At 43.7% G+C, this 25762-nt stretch overlaps 1 protein-coding gene across 6 annotated transcripts in view; it reads right to left on the minus strand.

Annotated features, from left to right (window-relative positions):
* camk2g2 (calcium/calmodulin-dependent protein kinase (CaM kinase) II gamma 2) overlaps positions 1-25762 on the minus strand; it is a 358108-nt gene that overhangs the window by 149119 nt on the left and 183227 nt on the right. For all 6 annotated transcript variants that reach the window (XM_078531014.1, XM_078531015.1, XM_078531018.1 and 3 more), the window contains exon 4: positions 19193-19247. In XM_078531014.1, coding sequence (XP_078387140.1) covers positions 19193-19247 — 55 coding nt within the window. The remainder of the gene's footprint in view (positions 1-19192; positions 19248-25762) is intronic.

The following is a 25762-nucleotide window of genomic DNA, read 5'->3' on the forward strand; positions in this document are numbered from 1 at the left end:
AACCTGGGATCCAGGCAGCGGGAGACACGGCTGCTAATGGTGGAACAATGAAAATCGGATGATGCGCAAGAGGCCAGAATCAGAGGAGCTCAGGGTTCTACTTTTAGGGTTAGATGGAGTAACGGAGATAGAGAGGGAGCAAGGCCTTGGAGGGATTTGAAAACACAGGTGAGGATGTTAAAGCTGGGGCATTGCCAGACTGGGAACCAACGTAGGGCTGCGAGCACAAGGGTGAATAATATCCTTTGAGTGATCGCACAAATTCACCCATCAGCAAGGATAACACCTGGACATCTCTCTCATGTATCATATAGTGGTAGAGTGGTAGAGAGCTGGGAACGGGGCATTTGTTATCCTTATAACGGAAAATGTTGCTCAGGTAAAACAGGGAAGAGTATGTGGGAGGGGGGAGTAAGGGTGAAAAAATACATTAAAAAGATGAAACTGAGAATCCTCTACATTGTTTCAATTCACTGAAGCAGTTAATTGTGCACAATGACATTTTCAAACAAATTCATCATCAAAACAGAACTTTGTCCTACATTTTGCAGGAAAGAAAATCAATATTTTTTCAAAGAAAAGAAAAACTCAACAGCTTGAAATCCCAACGAAGCCGCTCCCTAGAAATTTCAAACAGATCCCAATGTTTCAGAGGCTAATGCTAGACTGAACCCTTCCTAACATCAATACCCACAAGTGCAGCGGAGTTACATGAGTTGAGCAATCTTTTAATTTTTTTTTTGTACAGCAGGATTAAATTTCATCCTGCACCAGAATTTAACCCTTCTTTTGACAACTAATTTTCTTTAAGAAGTGGTGTGAGAAAGGCTTCAAAGTGGTCTACTAAGAATTGGTGAGTGACTGGATCAGTGACTACAGATGGGACAAGGGATGTATCCTGGTGAAACCAAGGAACGAAGAACAATTACAGCCCGTTAACATCTGTTGGTTCAATCGGCCAGCGCTCTGCTCCATTAACCAAAACCTTTGATTAGCTTTATGAGCCCAGACTGGGCAGAGACTCACCGCAGCAACAAGCTAGAAATGTTTTCACACGCTATGCTCAGTGAGTGAAAACGCTTGTTTTAAAAGAAAGAACTAACTTGTATTGATGCAGCCTTTTCCCAACTGGGTGTCCTTAAGTGCCTCGCAACCAATGAAATACTTTTGAAGTGTAGTAATTTTTTTGATATAAAAAAGATGCAGCAGCAGTCAATTTGCACACAGCAAGCGCCCACAAGCAGCAATGAGATAAATGACCAGATCCTCTGTTTTTGTGGTGTTGGTTGAGGGATGAATGCCAGCCAAGACACCCAGAGAATTTTTCTGCTCTTCCTCAAATAGTGCCACGGGGTGAGAGGATGAATGGGGCCTTAGCTTGACGTCTCAACCCAAAGATGGCACCTACAACAGGGCAGCACTCCCTCAATACTGCATCAATGTGTCAACCTTGATTTTGTGCTCAAGTCTCTGGAGTGGGATTTGAACCCACAACCTTCTGGCTTAGAGGCAAAAGTGCTACACCTACTGAGTCAAAGGCTAACAATTGTTATAACACAAAAGCAAAATACTGCAGATGCTGGAAAGCTGACAAGAAAACAGAAAATGCTGGAAATACTCAGCAGGTCAGTTAGAATCTATGGACTGAGTACTGATGAAAGGCCAGCAACAGGAAACATTAACTCTGTTTCTCTCTCCTAGATGCAGCCAGACCTGCAGACAATTATAACAATACAAAAACAGAAATACCTGGAAAAACTCAGCAGGTCTGGCAGCATCGGCGAAGAAGAGCAAAGGTGACGTTTCGAGTCCTCATGACCCTTCAACAGAACTAAGTAGTGTTTCTGTTTTTGTTTTGGATTTCCAGCATCCGCAGTTTTTTGTTTTTATTACAATTATAACAATATTGGTTAAAGCTAAAATACCGGAGAAGGGACAAACTTTGTGAGGCTAAAAGAAAAATATCTCCAGCTAACGTGATACATTGCTCTGCAACTTCAAGATGACCTCATCCAATATTTGCTCACCAAATCTCGTGGTGCAACTATAGATTATTTAGATTTCTTAAGTATTGCCTCAAAACAATTTCTTAATTTTGACCAGTGCTCAGTGAGCAGCTCAGTGCCATAAGCAGATTATTGCCTGGCCGAACTAAATTGGGTAATGATCAGCCCATCTCCTTCCTTATTGGCAGTCATTTTCAAAATAATTGAGCGCATTATCTTAAAATTACTTATCAATTATTCATGTATGAATTATTAATGCTAGATGATCTAATGAATATCATCCCCCAGTCTAAACTGTTCTCACTGAACTTATTGAACCAATTCATCATTCTTTTAATAATCTATATTTTGGGTAATTTTTTGTTTTAAATTGGCGTAATATATCATAATGTTCGGCGACAGGAATTATACTTTCAATAAATCTGTGTTCCTATTTCTATCTTTTCAAATGTCATGATTCTTTTTCTTGAACTAGGCTCTAAGTAGTTCAGACACTTTTTTCAATTTCAGTTTTAATTTTAGGGAGGGCATGAAAGGACATTCACCAAGCCTCCTTAGGTGTCAGACTTGGCTGAATGGGCAGCAAACTCGCTTGATTCAGAAGGCTGTGGGTTCCAGTCCCCACTCCAGAGCATTAAGCAAAATTTTAAAATGTAGGCTGACACTTCCGTGCACTACTGAGGGAGTGCTGTACTGTCGGAGGTGCTGTCTTTCGGATACAACATTAAAGCGAGGTCTTACCTGCCCTCTCAGGTGGACACAAAGGATGCCATGGCAATATTTCGAACAATGACAATGACTACACTTCAAAAGTGTATCTTTGACTGGAAAGCACTTTGAGATATCGTGAGGTTATGAAAGGTGCTACAGAAATACATTTCTTTCCTTCTCAAGGCATCATACTGAATATATGCTGTGATGCAGGTTATCTGGTAATTACTAATAACATGAAGCTGGCAGGGGGTGAACACAGGTCCATTGAGCCTGGCCCATTCACTGATCCATTTTCTTTCCTGTGAGTCCCTTCAATAGTCTCTTAGTTGCACCCAGGGCATGAGCTCTCTTGACCGCTATTTAACGCAGGCATTAAACCATTCCAGGGTTGCCAATCCTCTTTGGAATCTTCAGGAATTAAATACGTAACTTTAGCAAACATCTGTGAGCAAATCCAGAAGAAAAATGGCGCTTTTAAAAAAATTCCGTTTAAACATTATTGTTTATTATTAAAAATATAGGAGAAAAAAAAAACTGACTCATGTCCAATCAGATAATGAAAAGTCTGTTTAGTTTCCAATTGGCCGCAGGAAGGCAGGTGGACATGTCGGGCGACCAATTGTAGAACTGTGGCAGGGATGGGGTGGGAGGCAGGGGTGGGCAGAGGGGTCTGAGGTCATGTGACAACCAGAGTTGGCAACCATAAACCATTTATTTAAAATGGCCAATGCTTTTGACTGGCAGAGGAATGCGACTGACGAGTATCGAAGCATCAATTGGTGAACATGTTCAGTACTTGGCCTATGTCACTTACACAGTTAAATAAATACAAAACCCCCAGAGACACCAGGAATTTGTTTGTGGTCTTATTTTACTCTCACTAAGCTTTCTGTTCAACTGTCTGATGCAGACAGCTTGTTCCCCCATCTGACTGCACTTCTACTAAAGAAATTATCTGAACTGCAAATATATCTTAGCTTTTGCTTACTTGACTGTATGCTGCTGGCCCGGGAGTGCTGTGTATACAGAATTATCTCTATCCAATTTAAGTCACTTCATAATCTTAAAAGACGCCTGTCAGAAAAGTCCCAGGGTACAGCGTCATTTTTATTTGCATGAGTGTAGGGTTCTGCGGATGGCATTCGAAGACACCACTAACTAACTTTCATTTCTTGCCCAGGGTTGAATGTGTAGGCGCTTTTGGAATGAGGTAGTTTGCAATAATTGTTTGCAGGGTGTTTGTGAGGGTGGTGATCGTGCTGGTGGGAGTGGAGGGTGGGGTGGGGGTGCGTTGGTGGGGGGTGGTGAAGATAGCAGTGTGGAGGCTTAAAACTGAACATCAGCTAAAGCCAATTTTGGCTCCAGAAGCTGCCTTGATCCACTCTCTGAACCCCTTTTGAGTTTCTGCTTAAATCGATTATTCTGATCAATACTTTGGCGTGGAGTACTCAACTAGCGTTTAGAAATGTTGATGCTATAGTTTGGTTAGATAAATCATCTCACACTTCTGACACAACTGGAACATTATCCAAAGGACTGATAGCAGCGGCTAATTGGCTGGAGTGTCAGCATTCATCATTTAATGTGGATAAAAACACTTCTCAGCTCAGAGATCGGAGTGCACAATATTCCCACTCAATTACTTCAGCATATATCAGGTGCATTAGAAACATGGAGTACTAATTGCTCAGGAATGGGGATATGCAATATTTATACACAGTCAGGAGCCACAAGACAAGACTATGCAACTAAAATTTAGGAGTATATTTGGACAACTCAAATAAACTTCAATTTCAAATAAGTGTACAATTGTCTGAAGGTTTTCTCACTATTTAAAAGGTCTGTTGGCAGCACCTCTCATCTTGGAGTTGGAAGGCTGTGGGTTCAAATCCCCTCTCAAGAGACTTGAGCACAAAATCTAGACTGGCACTCCAGTGCATTACTGAGGAAGTGCTGCACTGTCAGTGGGGCCACTTTTCAGATGAGGTGTTACAACAAGTCCCCCTCTGCCCTCTCAGGTTGATGTAAATGGCTATTCAAAGAAAAGCAGTGGAATTTTCCTTGGCGTCCTGGCCAATATTTATCCCTCAACCAACATCACTAAAACAGAATATCTAGTCATTAGCACGTTGCAGTTATGGTTGAGTAGCCTGTCGAATCCACAGCCTGTTCAGTGTCTAATCTCATTCCTCGTGCATTCAAAGACTTGCAGGCCACACCACGCCCTGCAGCATGGTCAACAACCAAGGATCAGGGAACATCAGCATTGTCAGGAGGGGAGCGAGAAGCCTAATAACAAGAAGAAAGTCTTGCTTTTATACATTATTTTTCATGCCCTCAAGGCATCCCAAAGCATTTTACTGCAATGAAATACTTTTGAAATCTAGCCACTGTTATAATTTCACAAATGCAGTAGCCAACCTGGGCACAGTAAGCTTCCACAAACAGTAATGTGATAATGATCAGATGATTTGTTTTTTAGTGATGTTATCTGAGGAGTAATATTGACCAAGGCACTGGAAAGACCTCACCTGCTCTTCTCCAAAATAGTGCCATGGGATCTTTCACATCCACCCGAGCAGGCAGATGGGACCTGTTGTGATGTCTCATCCAAAAGACAGCACCTCCGACAGTGCACTGCTCCCTCTGTACTGCACTGGAGCATCAGCCTTGATATTTGTCATCAAACCCTGAAGTGACTTGAACCTGGAACCTTGTGACTCAGGGGTGAGTGTTCTGCCATCAGAGCCACATCTGACTAGAGGGAGAGGGATCCCAACCAATGGTCTGGTGAAGTACAATCACTACTGTTATGGAGGTGAATATAGCAGTCATTTTGTACACAGCAATACCCCAGAAAAAGCAAATCTGCCTTTCTTTGATCACTGTTGAGGGAGGAATGCTGATGAGGACTCTGGGAAGCAACAGTGCTGAAAAACCTTGCCATTTGCTATATCACTGCCCTCTCAATAGAGGTAGTGTAATTGAATTAATTTGGATCGCAACTGCATTGTGATAATGCACGTGCATGTAGAATTGAGCTTGTGTGCATTGTTTTAACATTGAGTGAGGACATGGCAGTCAGTCCCCACTGCTTCAATGCGATTTTTGTGATGTTGATTGAAGGATAAATATCGACCAGGACACTGGGGGTGACTCAGCTCTTCTTCAAAATAGCGCCATGCAATCTCTTATATTCATTCACGTGAGGGCAGATGAGGTCCCGGTTCACCATATCATCGAAAAGATGGAAAGCTGTTAGTTGGCATCAATCATACATTACATCTTGACAAAAAAATAAAACACCCAGCTCTTATGAATTCATAGGCAGGATAAGTTTTTCAAGTCAACAATGCTTTTAAACATCAGTGAACACCTTCCCCACACTGATTAATGGGCTAATCTTCCATTGTTGATGATGCACCAAAAGGTTGAATACTCTCGGCACAAAATATAAAGCGGTCTCTTTTCCCCCAAAAACATTCTGCCCTTCCTCTCCAATGCTGCCAAGACTGAAAAAGCTGAGGTGGTTTTCCTTAGGCCAGAGAAGTTAAGAGGAAATTTGACAGAGGTGTTCAAAATTCATGAATGGTTTTGTTAAAGCAAATACAAGATAGTGCTTCCAGGGGAAGGAGGGTCGGAATCAGAGGACACAGATTTAAGATGATTGCTAAACGAACCAGAGGCAATGAGGATTTTTTTTTTTAAATGTAGCAAGTTGTTAATGATCTAGAACACACTGCCTGAAGGGGTGGTGGAAGCAGATTCAATAATAACTTCCGAGATGGAATTGGTTAAATGCTTGAAGGGGAAAGATTTACAGGATTATGGGAAAAAGGCAGGGGGTGTTGGCTCTACCACAAGCATGATGGGGTCGGGTTTTGTGGTTTTTAATTTTTAACTGCTTCCCTCCAGAAAATGCGAGGAAGTGGACCACATGGGTTAACTTTTCAGATCAATGGCACTTTCGGAATTGGCATGAAAGTCACTGACCTGACCCACTGACTGTTCCTCTCTCCGTAGATGCTGCTCGATGCCCGCTCTGCGCTGAAGTGAGGAGGGAAGGGGTGGTGGTGGGACAAAGGTTTCAGTGCAATGCGGGGGCAGGTTCAATGGACCAGCTGGACTTTCCCTCTGTGCCAGTTTTGTAAGGTTGCAACCCCCATTTCATCAAAGATTGGTACAGTGACAAAGAGTAAGTTTTATTGAGATGGTGCTCTTTGGAAATGCAACAACTTTGGTGGGCGGGGGGGAGGGGGAGCTGAGGCTGAGGGTTAGATTAAGGGAGGACAATTCACAACAAGCAGTTTTGCTTTTGCTTTATTTGAAAGAACACAGATAAAGAGAACGGGCTGTGAAGCAGGTTTTCGAATTAACAGAGCACGTGGCGACCACACAAAGACAACACAGGCGGAAGCCGAGAGGTGCATGAAGCTCTGAAAACCAGAGTATGTGAACTTCATTGATTTTGTAAAAGCTTTTGTCTCTCCACATGAACCAAGCATACTGGCATTCAATGGAATCACGAGGGAAGGTAACTGAGAACACTTCTAAAGTAAATGTCAAAGCTGAAGGAATGTGGGAATAGCTGGAATTATTACAGAAGTGAGAAAAATGTATTTTATTAATGGAGCTGCGATCTATTAACTGCCGTGGTGGACCATGAATGGCAAAAAACTTCAAATACTTGAGAACCCAGCAACATTTTAAATTGTAACTGTTGTTGAAACCAGACCATAAATCCTTACGTAACATTTGCTGTGCTGTTTATGAACAAACATTCATCAGAATCTTGTAAGAAGCTGCCAACATTATTGATTACAAAGAAAACAGATATTATTGGCAAGTTCTCCAGGGCATTAAGGAAATCAGGAACGTGTACGTTACCTCAATGCGTGAAGCGTTGGTAATAAATTAGACATGGTATTTTGTGGGTTCGAAGGAAGAAAGAATTTGCATTGATATAGCGCCTTTCTGAGCCTCAGGACTTTGCCATCTCATGCAAAGGGCAGCACCTTGATAATGTGCTCAAATATCTGGAGTCAGCCTTAAACGCTCAAACTGCTGACTCGAGAAGCGAGAATGCTATTACTGAGTTAAGGCTGGCAGTTATTTGCATGTAAGAAATGAGCTGCGGGGATGTCATGGCAAAGAACATCACCAGATGAGGGGAGGCCTGGGGAAAAGCAGAGGGTAATTAGGAACATAGGAACAGGAGGAGGCTAATCAGCCCCTCAAGCCTGTTCTACCATTTGATGAGATCATGGCTGATCTGCGATCTAATTCCATTTGTTTGCCTTTGCCCCATATCCCCTGCCTTTGGTTAGCAAATGTCTATCAATCTCAGCAGTCTCAGATTCAAAATTAACAATTGATCCAGCCTCAGTTACCATTTGCAGAAGAGAGTTCCCAACTCCCACCACCCTTTGTGTGATGAAATGTTTCCTAATTTCACTCCTGAAAGGTCTAGCTCTAGTTTTTAGATTATGCCCCTGTAGTCTTATACACCTCAACCAATCAAAATAATTTCTATAGATCTACCCTATCTGTTCCCCTTAATATCTAGAAGACTTCAATCAAATTGCCCCATCACCTTCTAAATTCTGAGGAATAGAACCAAAATTTGTTCAAACTTTCCTCATATTTTCACCCTTGAAGTTTAGGTAGCATTCTGATAAGTCCACACTGCACTCCTTTCCAGGCCAATATATCCTCCCTAAGGCCTGGTGCCCAGGAATGTTCGCAGTATTCCAGGTGTGGGTTCTATATATGCTGAAGCATAACTTCTACCCCCTTGTATTCTAGACCCCTAGATGTAGAGGTCAACATTCCATTTGCCTTTTTGATCATTTTTTTTTTTAAACCGATTCTTGACATTTTAACAATCTGTGTACCTGGTCCTCCAGGTCTCTTTGGACCTCCACTGTTTCTAGCATTTCACCATTTAGAAAGTCCCTGTGTTCTATCCTTTCCAGGTCCTTTTTCATTGGTGTTGAATGGGTAAGAATTTGGAGATTAGATTGAGCTGATGTGAAGTGATGAATAAGTGTCAGGGCAGGGTTGAATGACAGCAAACGCTGGTCCAATTTACCTCAAGAGCGGTCATTATGAAATCGATGCTAGGAAGGTGACGGTCTATTAACAGGTCTTGTATTTTAAATTACTCGACAGAGATTGTAGAACTCTGGTTAAAAATACATTAAAATGAGAAAACTGGCAATAATGAGAAACATACACTTAATTTTCTTAACATAGATATAATTGTGACTCTCATGATAGCAGAAATTGTTAACCTGCAGCCAAAGAGATGAAATTATGGTGCAAAATTAATGTGCATCATTGCGCTGTTGATTAATTTAAATGTCATTTCTGAGAACATTGTTGGCACTTGAATTATTCATTCCACAGGCAGTGAGAGTTTGTGATTCTTGTCCAGGGCAAACTATTAAAAAATTTAAAAACAAAAAACTACTGCGGATGCTGGAAGTCCAAAACAAAAACAGAATTACCTGGAAAAACTCAGCAGGTCTGGCAGCATCGGCGGAGAAGAAAAGAGTTGACGTTTGGAGTCCTCATGACCCTATTAAAAAATTTGCTGGTTTTAAAAAAGATCCTGCTTTTCTTGTGATTTGAGGCTTAGAAACCAGCCTGCGTTCTAACCATTCAAGCTGCTCTTTTATTTTTTCACTCACGAAAATTGGCCACTTAACACATGAAGTTACTGCCAAAATCACCTTCAATAGAATGATTATCTGACCACAAATTAGAAACCAAGTGGCCAACATCACTTTTTCATTTAAAATGGTGTGAAATGCTTCCTACTGGTCAAAGGAAATCAACACTGTGAAAACACTCAAAATAATTGGCTGAAGGCAGAAGCAGTCTATGTCCTTCAAAGCATAGAAGACGTACAGAACAGGAGGAGGCCATTCAGCCCCTCAAGCCTACTCGTGGCTGATCTGTGCCCCAAATCCACTTAGTCGCCTCTTCTCTATATTCCTTGGCATTCTTACTGAAAAATAATCTGTTGACATACAAGCAAAATACTGCGGATGCTGGAAATCTGAAATAACTTCTGTTGACCTCAATCTTTAAAGGGTCAATTGATTCCCCCCAGAATCCAGCACCTTTTGGGATGTGGAATTCCAGATTTCTGCTCTCCTGATTTACCTGGATGTGCAGTGCTTTGAGATTTTGCAGCAATCCGTGGTGAGGCATTATATAAACACAAGTCCTCCTGCTAGGATTTCTCAAATGTAGTACCTTCTTTGGATAAATCCAAACAAAGAAGGAAGAAACAAAGAACTTGCATTTCTATAGCACCCTTCACAACCTTTGGGCACCCCAAAGTAATTTACAGCCAATTAAATACTTATTGAAGTTTGTTTGTCTTTCTTTATTCTTTTTAATGTGAGGTTGGCATCACTGGCAATGCTAGAATTTGTCACACATCTCTAATTGCCCTTTGAGGGCAGTTAAGAGTCAACTTCATTGCTGTGGGACTGGAGTCACATGTAGGCCAGACCAGATAAGGATGGAAGATTTCCTTCCCTAAAAGGCGTAGGTGAGCTAGATGGGTTTTTACAACTTTCAATGATGGTTTGATGGTCATTATTACTAACACTAGCTTTCATTCGAGGTTTTTTTTTATTAATTAGTTGAATTTATTAATTGAATTTAAATTTCACCAGCTGCCATGGTGGGATTTGAACCATTAACCCCAGAGATTTAGCCTGGACCTCTGGATTATGAGTTCAGTAACATTATCACTACACCACCAATTACCCAACTGTTACTATCATAATGTAGGCAACATGGTGACCAACTTGTACACAGCAATCTTTCAGAATCGGCAATAATAACCAGATCATCTGTTTCTGCTGCTGGTTGAGGGATAAATGTTTGGCCAGCAGAACTCACTCACTCTTTAACGAATAGTGCCGTGAGATCTTTTACATGAACCAGAGAGGTCAGTCTGTGCTCAGTTTAACATCTCATCCAAAAGACAGCACAGCACTCTCTCAGTACTGCACCGCAAAGTGACAGCCTAGATTCTTTTGTTCAATTCTTGGAGTGGGGCTTGAACCCAGAGCCTCCTGACTCAGAGGTGAAAACTTCTACCCTCTGAGCTAAGGCAGAGAGCGTGCATGCCTACTCCAAGTATTGAGCTCCAGCCATCTCTCCCATTCATTTCCTAAGACACAGATTTCAACAAGAGATATTTCCTCGAGGATGCAAGTATTGTGTGTAGCTCCCACGTCGCACTCAGAGAAGATGGGAAAGCACTATGGTAATTGTGGGAATTCCCCTTTTTGCAGAGTTGTGACACTGCAGCGTTATGTCACTAGCACCAACACGTGTTGCTGCAGTAACAAGTGCAGGATGGTGCGAAATCACAAATCTTCAGGGGGCAATCACAAATGCTCTATCAACAATCTCCAATTCCTACTGGCCAGACTCCATTGCAGTCAATCAGAGCGGGGCTTAAACCTGCAGAACATTAGTCTGGGACAGCGTGTGTTCTTAAATTTATCTCCCCTTTAGAGATGAGCTACAGTCAGTGCTGCTTACAGGACTGCTCAACTTTAAGGTGAAAGAAAGTCCATTGAATCAGTGGTGTGCTTTTAATCTTGGTCTGTTGCTGTCACCACTCCACTTATTTGTAGGGAGGGAGACCAGGACTGGTGACTCTTCGTTAGGTAGGAATTGAGTTTCTCTTTTCAAAAAGCATCAGTGCATTTATATAAAAAGACATTGGAAGAATATGATCAACAAACTGTACACCTCCTGGACTTCTCTCTTTTGAAGGTTTCACAATGAGGTGTATGGATAGATTCTTTGCTGGCCAAAGGTATTAAGTGATATAGAGCCAAGGAAGGCAGATGAAGTTAGGGTATAGGTCAGCCATGGTGTCACTGACTATCAATTTCAACGCACACATTGGATGCCTTTGATAATTCAGACTAAGTATGACAAGTTGCTGTAAATAACAGTCAATGTATCCAAGAAGTTCCATAAGCTTATACAGAAAATAAAAGATCAATGTTCAGAGCACTGCAAAGAATGACAACTGAAGCTTCAATAATGCTATCTCCTCCTAGGGACCATGAACTTTATGCAATATTTTGGGCTCAAATTAAATTTTGTCATATCAGATGAATAGGCTGTTCCTAATTATCTCTTTGTATCATCTGACGCAGATTGTATTTATAAAGTATGTTATTGTACATCAGAAACTTCCCACAGAATGAACAGCTTTTGGAATGCAGTGACTCTTATGCAGAAAACTATGATGCACATAGCAAGATCCAACAAGCAGCAATGGGAGTAAATGACCATCAAATCTGTTTTTGATATTGCGGCTTGAGGATCTGCTATTGGCCAAGGCGTAAGGAGAACTTTCTCCTCTATTGCTCTGAGATCTTTTTTCATGTATCTCTGAACCACCAGAGCAGATGAAATGGAGTCTCAGTTTAACACCGCATCCAAAAGGAATTGGTAAGACTACACCTAAAGTACTGCTTTCAGTTCTGGTCTCCTTACTTAAGGAGGGATATACTTGCATTGGAGGCAGTTCAGAGAAGGTTCATGAGGCTGGTTCCTGGGATTACCTTATGAGGGGTTATCCTAAGAGTGAAGGTTGAGTTGGGCCTATACTCATTAGAGTTTAGAAGAATGAGAGGTGATCTTATTGAAACATAGAAGATTCTGAGGGGGCTTGACAGGGTAAATGCTGAGACGGTGTTTCCTCTCATGGAGGAATCTAGAACGAGATGGCACAGTTTCAGAATAAGGGGTCTCCCATTTAATATGGAAATAAGGAGGGGGACAATTTTCTCCCCGTCGGGCAGGCAGGGCGGGAGCGGGCACAGCTGATCGCTGCCCACGATCAGCTGCGTGCCGCCATTTTATGTGGGCGGGCCTTAATTGGCGTGACACACATTCGGAAGCACTTAGTGCTACCTGTGTGGGTGGGGGGGGGGAGGGAGAGTCGGGGCCTGCACTCTTTCACGCACGTGCGCAAAAGAGTGCAGAAGTCTCTCTGAGGCATGGAGCTGCCTCAGGGAGATTAATTTCAACATGGAAAATAGAATAAAAGAATTAAAAAAGTATTCAGACATGTCCCCTCATGTGACAATGTCACATCAACTGGGACATGTTTATGAATTTCAAAATTTTTTTTATTTAAGCTATAAACTCTTACTGAAATCTCATCCCGCCCGTGGACAGGAAATGCGAAGGCCACCTGGGCTCTTCGCCTGCCCGCCAACCTTAAGGTTGGACATGCAGCCCTGACAACTACTTTAATTGGGTAATTAATGGCCTTAACAGGCCTTTGACAGTTTGGCGGGTGCGCAGCCAACTCCAGTGTGTGCCCGCTAAACGGAAAATCAGAATAAAAACAGAATTACCTGGAAAAACTCAGCAGGTCTGGCAGCATCGGCGGAGAAGAAAAGAGTTGATGTTTCGAGTTCTCATGACCCTTCAACAGAACTAAGTAAAAATAGGAAAGGGGTGAAATATAAGCTGGTTTAAGGGGGTTGGGGGAGAGAAGTGTGTGTTGGGGGGTGGGGGGGGGGGAGAGAAGTTGGCGGGGGGGGGGTGGTTGTAGGGACAAGCAAGCAGTGATAGGAGCAGATAATCAAAAGATGTCACAGATAAAGGAACAAAGGGGTGTTGAAGGTGGTGATATTATCTAAGAGAATGTGCTAATTAAGAATGGATGGCAGGACACTCAAGGTACAGCTCTATGGGGTTGGGGTGGAAAGACTAACAGGGCATTACAGGTATAGATTTAAAAATAATGCAAATAGGCGGGAAAAGAAAAATCTATATAAATTATTGGAAAAAACAAAAGGGAGGGGGAAGAAACGGAAAGGGGGTGGGGATGGACGAGGGAGTTCAAGATCTAAAGTTGTTGAATTCAATATTCAGTCCGGAAGGCTGTAAAGTGCCTAGTCGGAAGATGAGGTGCTGTTCCTCCAGTTTGCGTTGGGCTTCACTGGAACAATGCAGCAAGCCAAGGACAGACATGTGGGCAAGAGAGCAGGGTGGAGTGTTAAAATGGCAAGCGACAGGGAGGTTTGGGTCTTTCTTGCAGACAGACCGCAGGTGTTCTGCAAAGCGGTCGCCCAGTTTATGTTTGGTCTCTCCAATGTAGAGGAGACCGCATTGGGAGCAACGAATGCAGTAGACTAAGTTAGGGGAAATGCAAGTGAAATGCTGCTTCACTTGAAAAGAGTGTTTGGGCCCTTGGACGGTGAGGAGAGAGGAAGTGAAGGGGCAGGTGTTGCATCTTCTGCGTGGGCATGGGGAGGTGCCATAGGTGGGGGTTGAGGAGTAGGGGGTGATGGAGGAGTGGACTAGGGTGTCCTGGAGGGAACGATCCCTACAGAATGCCACCGGGGGGGGTGAAGGGAAGATGTGTTTGGTGATGGCATCATGCTGGAGTTGGCGGAAATGGCGGAGGATGATCCTTTGAATGCGAAGGCTGGCGGGGTGATAAGTGAGGACAAGGGGGACCCTATCATATTTCTGGGAGGGTGGAGAAGGCGTGAGGGCGGATGCGCAGGAGATGGGCCGGACACGGTTGAGGGCCTCTCAACGACCGTGGGTGGAAAACCTCGGTTAAGGAAGAAGGAGGACATGTCAGAGGAACTGTTTTTGAAGTTAGCATCATCAGAACAGATGCGACGGTGGCGAAGGAACTGAGAGAATGGAATGGAGTCCTTACAGGAAGCGGGGTGTGAGGAACTGTAGTCGAGGTAGCTGTGGGAGTCGGTAGGCTTGTAATCGATATTGGTGGACAGTCTATCACCAGAAATTGAGATAGAGAGGTCAAGGAAGGGAAGGGAAGTGCCAGAGATGGACCATGTGAAAATGATGGAGGGGTGGAGATTGGAAGCAAAATTAATAAATTTTTCCAGGTCCAGACGAGAGCATGAAGCAGCACCGAAGTAATCATCGATGTACCGGAGAAAGAGTTGTGGGAGGGGCCGGAGTAGGACTGGAACAAGGAATGTTCCACATACCCCATAAAGAGACAGGCATAGCTGGGGCCCATGCGGGTACCCATAGCCACACCTTTTATTTGGAGGAAGTGAGAGGAGTTAAAGGAGAAATTGTTCAGTGTGAGAACAAGTTCAGCCAGACGGAGGAGAGTAGTGGTGGATGGGGATTGTTCGGGCCTCTGTTCAAGGAAGAAGCTAAGGGCCCTCAGACCATCCTGGTGGGGGATGGAGGTGTAGAGGGATTGGACATCCATGGTGAAGAGGAAGCGGTTGGGGCCAGGGAACTGGAAATTGTTGATGTGACGTAAGGTGTCAGAGGAATCACGGATGTAGGTGGGAAGGGACTGGACAAGGGGAGAGAGAAGGGAGTCAAGATAACGAGAAATGAGTTCCGTGGGGCAGGAACAGGCTGACACGATCGGTCTGCCGGGACAGTTCTGTTTGTAGATTTTGGGTAGGAGGTAGAAGCGGGCCGTCCGAGGTTGGGCGACTATCAGGTTGGAAGCTGTGGGAGGAAGATCTCCAGAGGAGATGAGGTCAGTGACAGTCCTGGAAACAATGGCTAGATGTTCAGTGGTGGGGTCATGGTCCAGGGAGAGGTAGGAGGAAGTGTCTGTGAGTTGACGCTCAGCCTCAGCGAGGTAGAGGTCAGTGCGCCAGACGACAACAGCACCACCCTTGTCAGTGGGTTTGATGACAATGTTGGGGTTGGACCTGAGAGAACGGAGAAAATCAGAATGACGCGCGGTGACATCGGCACACACCCAACATCACAGCGCGTCATTTTACACGTTGGCATGCGGGGGTGGAGCAGAAGATTCTGGCCGAGGATTTTTTTCGTCTTAGAGGGTTGTTAATCTTTGGAATTCTCTACCCCAGAGAGAAGTGGCGGCCGAGTCAATGAATATGTACAAAGCTGAGTTAGACAGATTTTTTGATCTACATGGGAATCAAGGGTTATGGTGGCAGGCAAGAAAATGGATCTGACTGAATGGCAGAGAAGGCTCAAGGGACTGAATGACCTACTCCTTCTCCTACCTCTTATGTTTCTGAAAAGTCTTCTGGCTGTACTCACGTGGCACTGCACTGAAAGTGTCAGTTCACATTATATGCTTAAATTCTGGAGTGGGATTTGAACCCACAATAGACTGCCTCACAGGCAAGAGCGGGACCAATGAAGCCAAGCGGACACATCTGGGCTTCCACCAAGAAAAACATCTTTTAAATTGCCAGCCGGACACAAAAAACAATTGAGAAGCCAGCATGGCCCAAGCTGCAAGTTATAATGTCTTTCGTACATTGGGTAAAAGCAGCATTTTTTTTATATTTGGAGGGATCTTTGCTAGTATGTTAATAAAGCTTTGTCTGACTCATAAGTTAATGTTATTTTTCTCCCAGCTCTCAGCAATGTGTTAAATATATCCTCTAGCCCTGAGACCCATCAACATAGGGATAAAGAGAGGCTGGGTAGAGATATTTCGAAGTTGATGATGCTGCCAAATAAATCTTAGAGCAGGGCATTTTTAAAAATAACGACGATTGGGGTGATGTAGTCTAAGACCTTTGTTTGCATGGTTTGGTGACAATTAGATTACACACAGTAATCCTATGTACACTTCAATTGACAGGGTGTCCAGGCTGGATTGCTATTCCATGCAGTGCTGAATACTAGAAAATTCCTGTCAGGTTTTTAGGCTGTGAGATGCCAGATTCACCGCATCAAAAGAACTTTGTTTCTTTTAAAAAAAAACAGTAAAACAAAGAAGCCTGCAATAAATTGTCTTTTCTTTCTGGCCATGAGAGACGATAGGGATATAAATTCACCTTCAGCAGAAAATGGAATATATCGCATTGGATGCCCATTATGTGCCCTGCCCCAGATTCAGTTCCACTGGCAGAATACAAAATGTCCTGTAAGACTGTTACTGCTTGGGTGGAGGTGGGGGGCAAGTCATGATGTTGGCAGGTGGTTGGTAGAGTAAACTTAAGGCCATCCAAAACTCCGCTGCCTGTGTCTTAACTCAAAGTAATTCCCATTCCCCTATCACCACTGTGCTTGCTGACCTAACTTGGCTCCTGGTCACAAGCAACAATTGGCTTTAAAATTCTCATCCTTGTTTTCTATCCCCTCCATGGTCTCGTCCCTCCCTATCTCTGTAATCTCCTCCAGTCCCACAACCCTCTGAGATATCTGTCCTCCTCTAACTCTGGCTCCCCCTGTGCATTCCCAATTTTAATTGCTCTACCATTGGTGACCATGCTTTCAGTTGTCTAGGGACAAGCTTTGGAATATCCTCCATAACCCTCTCCAGCTCTCTACCTCTCCTTGCTCCTTTAAGATATTCCTTACAACCTACATCTTTGACCTAATATTTCCTTTGTGGCTTGGTGTCATACTTTGTTCTATAATGCTTCTACAAAGTACCTTGGGATCTTTCACTATGTCAAGGGTGCTATATAAATGTAGCTTGTTGTTGTTGTAGTAGTAGAGTAGCCAGCAGTGTAGTTTTACAAGACCGTGAGGAAGCAAATTTAATTCTTGCAAAAAAAGGGGCATTAAATTCCAGAGGTTCCCTACATATATTTAGCTCTGTATATTGCCAAACTGCACCTAAACCTTTTGGGCCTAGGTAAAAGAAAGACTGACTTGCATTTACATAGCAACTTTCACAACCTCAGGATGTCCCAAAGCACTTTACAGCCAATAAAGGACTCTTCTTTGAAGTATAGTCACTGTTGTGATCTACGATACAATGCAGGTAAATTGCAACTGCAAACTCCCACAAACAGCAATGCGATAATGACCCAGGCAGCCTGTTTTTAGGGAGGTAGTTTGCCCAATTGCCTAGTTAACTAGTGTGTAGCTCAGCATAACAGCAACAGCGTGGGTTCAATTCCTCTTCAGGCTGAGGTAGACTTGGGACCTGCCTCCTCGCCTTGCCCCTAGGGGTGGAAGGCAAGGCAGACCACCACTGACAAAAACTGGCCAGAAAATAGCTCAGAATGAAGCATCAGCAGATAATAAGCCAAAGACCTGCCTTCAGGCGCAGCACACACAACATGACAATCCGCTTTTGTCCTGATCGAGGGATAAATATTAACCAGGGCGCCAGGGAGAACTCCTGTGCTTTTCTTCAAAATCTTTTTGGGATGGGATCTTTTACGTTCACCTGAAGGAGCAGACTTGGTTTAATGTTTCATTAGGAAACGGCACCTCAGACATCGCAGGCCTCGAGTGTCAGCTGAGATTTTTGGGAAAATGGATGTGCTACTTATGTGGATTTGTTAGTCGTTTTAGTGGTTTTTAAGCATGGTGATGGATTTCTGCACGTCAAAGAAGTGATTGACAAAAAAATCTCTGCTGTCTAACTCCAGTTAATTAAAGCATATTTCTAGGGCATGCCATCGTTAAGTCAATGTTAAACTTGCTCTCAAAATGCTGTACAACAGCCCAAGGGAAACAATGCATTAATTATGACCACTTATTCATCACACCAAGGATTGGATTAATAATATTTGTCTAAAGTTATATCAGAGGATTATTTTCTTCAAAAAAGGAGATAACAGTGTGGAGCTCATAAGACAGTAAATGTTGCATAAATATCATTCAGAGAATAAGGGTACTGAGGTTAAAATTGCAGAACTAGCAAATTTTGGATTGATGTCAAGAGGTTCTTTTCCCACCGACTGATCAACTCCTGAAATGGACCTTCAAGATGGGCGGAAATCCGGGAACTACTTAATAGACCATTGGATGCTGCAGTGCAGACCCATACACTGTGTCTGGTCCAAGACATAGTGTGAATCTAATGAAATCTCGGTATATATTACCCATTCCTATATATATGTACATATAGATAAAAAACACAGATTTTCTTTTATAAAAAGTAAGGCCTTGTGATAGTATTAAGCAATAGTTTGGCTTTGGGACATTGTGACCAATGCATCTGCAATTCCCTCATCTAGTTCTTTTAATGCTCGTGGATGGAAACTATCAGGTCCTCAATATTTGCCTATCTTGAGTCCCTTTATTTTCTCCATTGCCAGGTATTTAAAACTAATAAATCCATGAAGTATCCCCGTCCCTCCTTAATGTATCTGTCAGCTCCCTTGTGCCAATGGCATTGTGTCCTATTCCACTGCTGTGAAATGGATGTGAAGTGATAATTCAACAAGTCTACCATTTCCTTATTATCCATTACGAGGTGTGAGCTCAGCTTGATACCAACTTGCCTGTTCCTGCCTGTCAATTTTACACATTCATAGAACTAGCAGGATTTCTTTTTCCTCTCCCATTAACAAGTACCAACGCTAACTGTCCAAATTTGCTGTGCTCCAAAGAGCTTAATGTTAACAGCAATAGACATGTTGCAGCTAATTTCTTCCTCAGTCAAACACAAAACAAGGTGAAAATGAGATGCAATAAATTGGATTTTTACTAGGAAACATGCAGTTACTCACAGGTCAAATATGAGGTAGTGAAACCCTTCTTCTGATATGCTGTCATGGAGGCGTACTGGAAAGAGAAAGTGGAACATTTAGATTCAACATGGGTAACAACTTTCAGTCACTTGGTAGTACAGAACTTGAATCTTGCTGAAAGGAGAGACATGTTGCCGAAGCTTTTTGCCTTGTACTCATCAAGAATCTCAAACAATCAGAACAATTTAAACTACAGGAGAACAGGATGCTGATTGGTTGGTAGGTAGGTCAGCTCTGATGGCTTTCTCCCTGGCAATGCCTCAGCCAGAGTCAACATGCCAACCAGTCAGCACCCTTTTCTCCTGTAGTGTAAATTGTTGTGATATTTTGAAATTTGGCATTCTTGCATTTGTCCTGAGTGCAAGATGAAAAGCTTCAGCAACATGTGTCCTTTCAATAATAACCTTATTACGCACTATATAATGTCTTGTGCCTTGAATGTGTCCTTCCTGCATCAATTTGGCAAAAGTGTTTCAACAAAGGAAAGAAAACTAGACATTTCCTGTTGGGTTTTTCTGACCTTGATAATTAACCATTTCACCATGAGTCAGGGGCTTGCAAACAGCTACCAATGACAAAATCTTTCCTCAACAATTAGTTTCTAATTGGGCATAGGTTGCACTAATTTAGTTAGAGTGCTTCTTGGCCACGGAGTATCTGAGCAAGTGGCCTTAAAGAGACAGGCCACCTTCAGCATAGCTCCATATGAGCAGCTTAAAAACATACTCAGGCAAATTCAAGCAGTGTCAGCCTGGTTCGGTTGGTAGCACTCTTGCCTCTGGAGCAGGAGGCTCAAGTTCAAGTCTCATTCCAGACTTCAGCACACAATCTAAGCAGTTCTGAGGGAGTGTTATGCTCTCTGAGGTGCCAAACCATCCACCATCCCGACTTGAGCACATACCAGTCGTTCCTTCATCAACGCTGGGTCAAAATCCTGGAACCCCTGACCTAACAGCACTGTGGGCACACATCCACCCTGCAGAGGGCCCACCACCACCACCTTCTCAAGAGCAACTACAGATGGGAAATGAATTCCAGCCTCATCAGTGACACCCACATTCTAAGGGGGAGTTAAATAAGAGCTAGCAGCCAAATTGCATTCAAGTCTCCTTAAATTGTCAGTCCATAACCGGGTTATAAGCTGTGAATGCTACAAAGTGAGTGTGACTACCTCTGGGACACCTGCCCTGCATACAGTTGCCCTTCAGGATTGGCCTGGAGTCTCCAGGAATTGAATATAAACTCCAGGACACTGCTGTGTGCGACCCTGGGGAAAAGTCTTGGGGATATTCAAAAGGATTGTTTTGTTATTTTCTTTGAACATTTCTTTTTTACCAAATATAAAAATATTGAAAATGGGGAAAATAAACGGCTGTTTGGCTGACAGTCAAGCATCATCCAATTGGGGAAATGAGTCTTTTTGCTTTCCAATTGGTGTAGGAAGGCAGTAGGTCACAGGGATGGATGTGCTGGTCAACTAATGGCTGGAGTGTGGGGGCAAGTCATGTGATGCAACCTCCAGGAATACAATTGATCACAGTTGGCAACCCTAGCCCTGTAAACAGCCTTTATGAGGAAATGCACTGTTGGGTAGCAGACGTTTTGTATAAGCTTGTTGCCCTGCGGTGAGAACATGGAAGGATTCTAGCACATACGAGGCAGTAGACTGGGCAGCAGTCCTCACAACTCATGTCCACAGTGGGGAGCGCTCTATACAAAATGTCTGTTTACAAGCTGACTCTCCCCAGCAGCTTCACAGCAGCACTGGTGGAATACAAAAAGGATAAAAGGACACAGCCATATCAGCAAGCTTTTTAAAGCTTTTCTGCTTATATAACCACTCACATTTTGGCAGGCAACAGGGAGGAACATAGCCTTTCTGGTTGCTGTTGCAAAGTGGCAGAAAGGTTTGATCCCCACAAGGTTAGCATTCAATGGTGGTACTCTGTTGCCGCTCACTGTTGTCATGGCGATGAGTGAACTGCTTTCCGGAACCAGCATCATCTTGGGTTCCAGGCTTTGAAAAGTGACGGCCCATTACAGATAACTAACAAAGGGCTCCGGAGACTGCCCCCATTCCGGATTTAAATCAACGTGTTGCTATAAACAATTACTGCAGTGCAAGTGCCAGGCAGCCCAATAAACATGCAGCTCAGGACTGTAAACCCAGTTTGATCTAAAGAGATTCTCAGTAGAACACAAACACAGCTGTGTGCTCGGTGTGTTAGAAACTAGTCTCAGTGCATGCAGGAAACTAGGGAGCAGCAATAAAATCATGGCCTGCAGGAATCACACAGCAGGTTACCAGGTGTCTGAAGGAGAGGTAAATGCTTTGGGTAGGATGCAATGATTTTTAAAAAAAATTTAAACTTTTCTTCCCCCTTTGCAACCCAAGAGTGAATGAATTAATTTCCAACTTCAGCTTTTATTCCAGATATCGAGCACTTACTATTAATAAAAACATATGAGCATAAGAAATAGGAGCAGGAGTAGGCCAAGCAGCCCCTTGAGCCATCTCCGCCATTCAATACAATCGTGCCTAACGTAACTCTGGCCTATATTCCACTTTCCTGTCTGCCCCCATAACCCTCAATTCCCTTGTCAATCAAAATTCTGTCGAATTTAGCCTTGAATACATTCAAAGACACAGCTTCCACTGCTCTCTAGAAGAGAATTCCAAAGACTAACGACCCTCAGAGAAAAGAATTTTCCTCCTCTCACTCATAAATTGAGGACCCCTCATTCTGAAATTGTGCCCCCAGTTCTCAGCTGCCCCCATGAGGGGAAACATCTTCTCAGCATCTACTCTGTCAAGCCCCCTCAGAATCTTATGTTTCAATAAGACTGCCTCTCATTCTTCTAAACGTCAGTCAGTATAGGCCCAATCTGCTCAACCTTTCCTCATAAGACAAACCCTTCATCCCATGAATAAGTTTAGTGGATCTTCTCTGAACTGCTTCGATTGCAGGTATATCCTCCTTAAGTAAGGTGACCCAAAACTGTACACAGTGCTCTAGGTGCGGTCTCACCAATGTTCTGTACAGCCGTAGCAAGGCTTCCCTACTTTTATACTCCATTCCCTTTGCAATAAAGGCCAAGGAAGATTTGCCTTCCTAATAACTTGCTTTTTCCTTACATTTCCTTGACATTATATACGATACCTCACCTCTCATCACAGGAACTGGAGTAGACCATTCAGCTCCATTCCAAAACCATTCAATGATTCAATCTACAACCTAACTCCATATACCTGTGCTTGCTTGACATCCCTTTGCACATTTTGTTAACAAATAACTATCAATCTCAGATTTAAGCTTAACAATTGAGCGTGGACCAAATGCTGTTTGCAGAAGAGAGAGTCCCAAACTTCTAATAGAAGTCAGAGTCATAGAGGTCTACAGCACAGAAAAAGGCCCTTCGGCCCATCGAGTCTGCACTGGTCAAACAAGTACCTAGCTATTCTAATCCCATTTTCCAGCACTCGGCCCATATCCTTGTATGCCATGGCATCGCAAGTGCACATCCAAATACTACTAAAATGTTATGAGGGTTTCTGCCTCTACCACCCTTTCAGGCAGTGAGTTCCAGATTCCCACCACCCCCTGGGTGAAAAAATTCTTACTCACATCCCCTCTAAACCTCCTGCCCCTTACCTTAAATCTATGTCCCCTGGTTATTGATCCCTCCACCAAGGGGAAAAGTTCCTTCCTGTCTACCCTATCTATACCCCTCATAATTTTATACACCTCAATCATGTCCCCCCTCAATTTCCTCTGCTCCAGGGAAAATAACCCCAGTCTATCCAATCTCTCCTCATAACTAAAACTCTCCAGCCCAGGCAACATCCTGATAAATCTCCTCTACATTCTCTCTAGTGCAATCACATCCTTCCTATAATGCGGATCCCAGAACTGCACGCAACTCTAGCTGTGGCCTAACCAGCATTTTATACAGTTCCAGCATAATCTCCCTGCTCTTATATTCTATGCTTCGACTAATAAAGGCAAGTATCCCATATGCCTTCTTAACCACCTTATCTACCTGTCCCGCTACCTTAAGAGACCGACGGACATGCACACCAAGGTCCCTCTGATCCTCGGTACTTCCCAGGGTCCTACCATTCATCGTGTATTCCCGTGCCTTGTTTGTCCTGCCCAAGTGCATCACCTCACACTTATCCGGATTAAATTCCATTTGCCACTGATCAGCCCATCTGACCAGCCTGTCTATATCCTCCTGTAATCTAAGGCTATCCTCCTCACTATTTTCCCACCAATTTTCGTGTCATCCACGAACTTATTGATCAACCCTCCTACATTCAAGTCTATATGTACCACAAACACCGATCCCTGTGGAACTCCACTGGACACAGGCATCCAGTCACAAAAATACCCTTCGACCATCACCCTCTGCTTCTTGCCACTCAGCCAATTCTGGATCCAATTTGCCAAATTGCCTTGATCCCATGGGCTCTTACCTTTGTTATCAGTCTCCCATGTGGGACCTTATCAAAAGCCTTGCTGAAGTCCAAGTAGACTACGTCAAATGCATTGCCCTCGTCTACACACCTGGTCACCTCTTCGAAAAATTCAATCAAATTGGTCAGACATGACCTCCCCTTAACAAAACCATGCTGACTGTCCTTGATTAATCCCTGCCTCTCCAAGTGTAGATTAATTCTGTCCCTCAGAATTGCTTCCAATAGTTTCCCCACCACTACTGAGGTTAGACAGACTGGCCTGTAGTTCCCTGGTTTATCTCTTCCTCCCTGCTTGAATAAAGGTACCACATTGGCTGTCCTCCAGTCCTCTGGCACCTCTCCTGTGGCCAGAGAGGTATTGAAAATTATTGCCAGCGCCCCTGCTATCTCCTCCCTTGCCTCACTTAACAGCCTGGGATACATTTCATCTGGGCCTGGAGGTTTATCTACTTTTAAGCCTGCCAGACCACTTAGAACCTCCTCCCTTTCTATGCTAATTTCTTTAATTACTTTAAGTGTAGATGTATTTCCGAGCTTCATTTCTGAAAGGTTTGGCTCTAGTTTTTAGGTGACTTCTAGACGCTCCAGCCAGCAGAGCATCTGACAGGTAGGAAAGTTATCACTTTCTACTCCAGGTGCTGGGAAATCCATGCACAGAGTTAGTATGGAAAAGCACACTTTCTATCCCTAATTCACACCCTACTTAACTAAACCAGAGAGTGTAGGCAGACATTGACAGAGCCAAATCTCTGGCCATCCTCAAATGTCCGCAGGAGTCAACTTCTGGAGTTTACCCCCAGCAAAACCTATGGAACACACCAGAAGGGGGCACTAGTTAGCTTCCCATTCCTCATCCAGCCAGTGCACAGTACCACGTACCCTTCCCGTGCCAGTGCCCCAAGTTGATCCTGGTAAGAAAGATAAGGAAAAAATAACTTGCATTTATTCAACACCTTTTACAGGTTTGAGCCCACTTTTCCCCCAAGTCTTTCTTTCCTTTCTTGATATAATGCTGTCTGACTATGGCCAGAATTTTTACCTTGATGGGTGGGCGTGTGGGCCCCACCGGCTCTGCGGCAGGCGGGCAGCCGAACTCCGCCACCGAAACAGGGCCCGCCGCCATTTTGAGTGGGTGGGCCAATTAAGGCCCCGCCCAGCAGCCTGCCCGACGGGAAGCGCCAAGCGCTTCCTGTGCGGGGGGGTGGAGGGATTCCCCATCTGTCAGTGCGCGCTGTTTCACACATGCGCACGAAGGAGCGCACTGCTCCCTGAGACTAAGTGCTGCCTCAGGGAGATCACTGACAGTATACAAATCTTTAAAAATAGAAAAATAATAAAATTATTAACATGTTCCCCTCATGTGACAATGTCATACAAGATGGGACATGTTAATAAGAAGCACATAAACTTTATTGAAGTTTTTAAAAACGGACATGAAACCTCATCCCGCCAGTGGATGAGGTTTTATGTTTTTTCTATTGCGCACTGGGGCTCCTGGCCTGCCCGCCAGCCTTAAGGTTGGACGGGCAGGGCCTTTAACTACTTTAATTATCCTGTCACTGGCCTTAAATGGCCATTGACAGGTCAGCGGGCGGACAGCTGATTTTGCTGTCCGCCTGCCTTCCTCAATATTTAAATGGACCAGGATGAGGTCGGGGGTTCCTCCCAACATCATCCAGCGTCATTTTCATGTCGGCGAGCGGGCCCCGCCCCCAAATCGCCGATGGGAAAATTCTGCCTTATGTAAACTACATGGATATATATTTTTTCTCCTTATTCTTTCATGCCATCACTGCCCATCCCTAATTGCCCTTGGTCTGAACAGTAGGCCATTTCAGAGGGCAGTTAAGAGTCAACCACATTGCTGTGGGTCTGGAGTCACATGTAGGCCAGACCAGGTGAGGACAGCAGATTTCTTTCTCCAAAGGACATTAGTGAACCAGATGGACTTTTAACAACAACTGATGATGGTTGTTGTGGTCACTATTACTAAGACTAGCTTTATATTCCAGATTTACTAATTGAACTTAAATTCCACCAGCTGCCAAGGTGGGAATAGAACCTATGCC

The sequence above is a fragment of the Cetorhinus maximus genome, chromosome 27, assembly GCF_964194155.1.
Source record: "Cetorhinus maximus chromosome 27, sCetMax3.hap1.1, whole genome shotgun sequence".
Classification (NCBI taxonomy): Eukaryota; Metazoa; Chordata; class Chondrichthyes; order Lamniformes; family Cetorhinidae; genus Cetorhinus; species Cetorhinus maximus.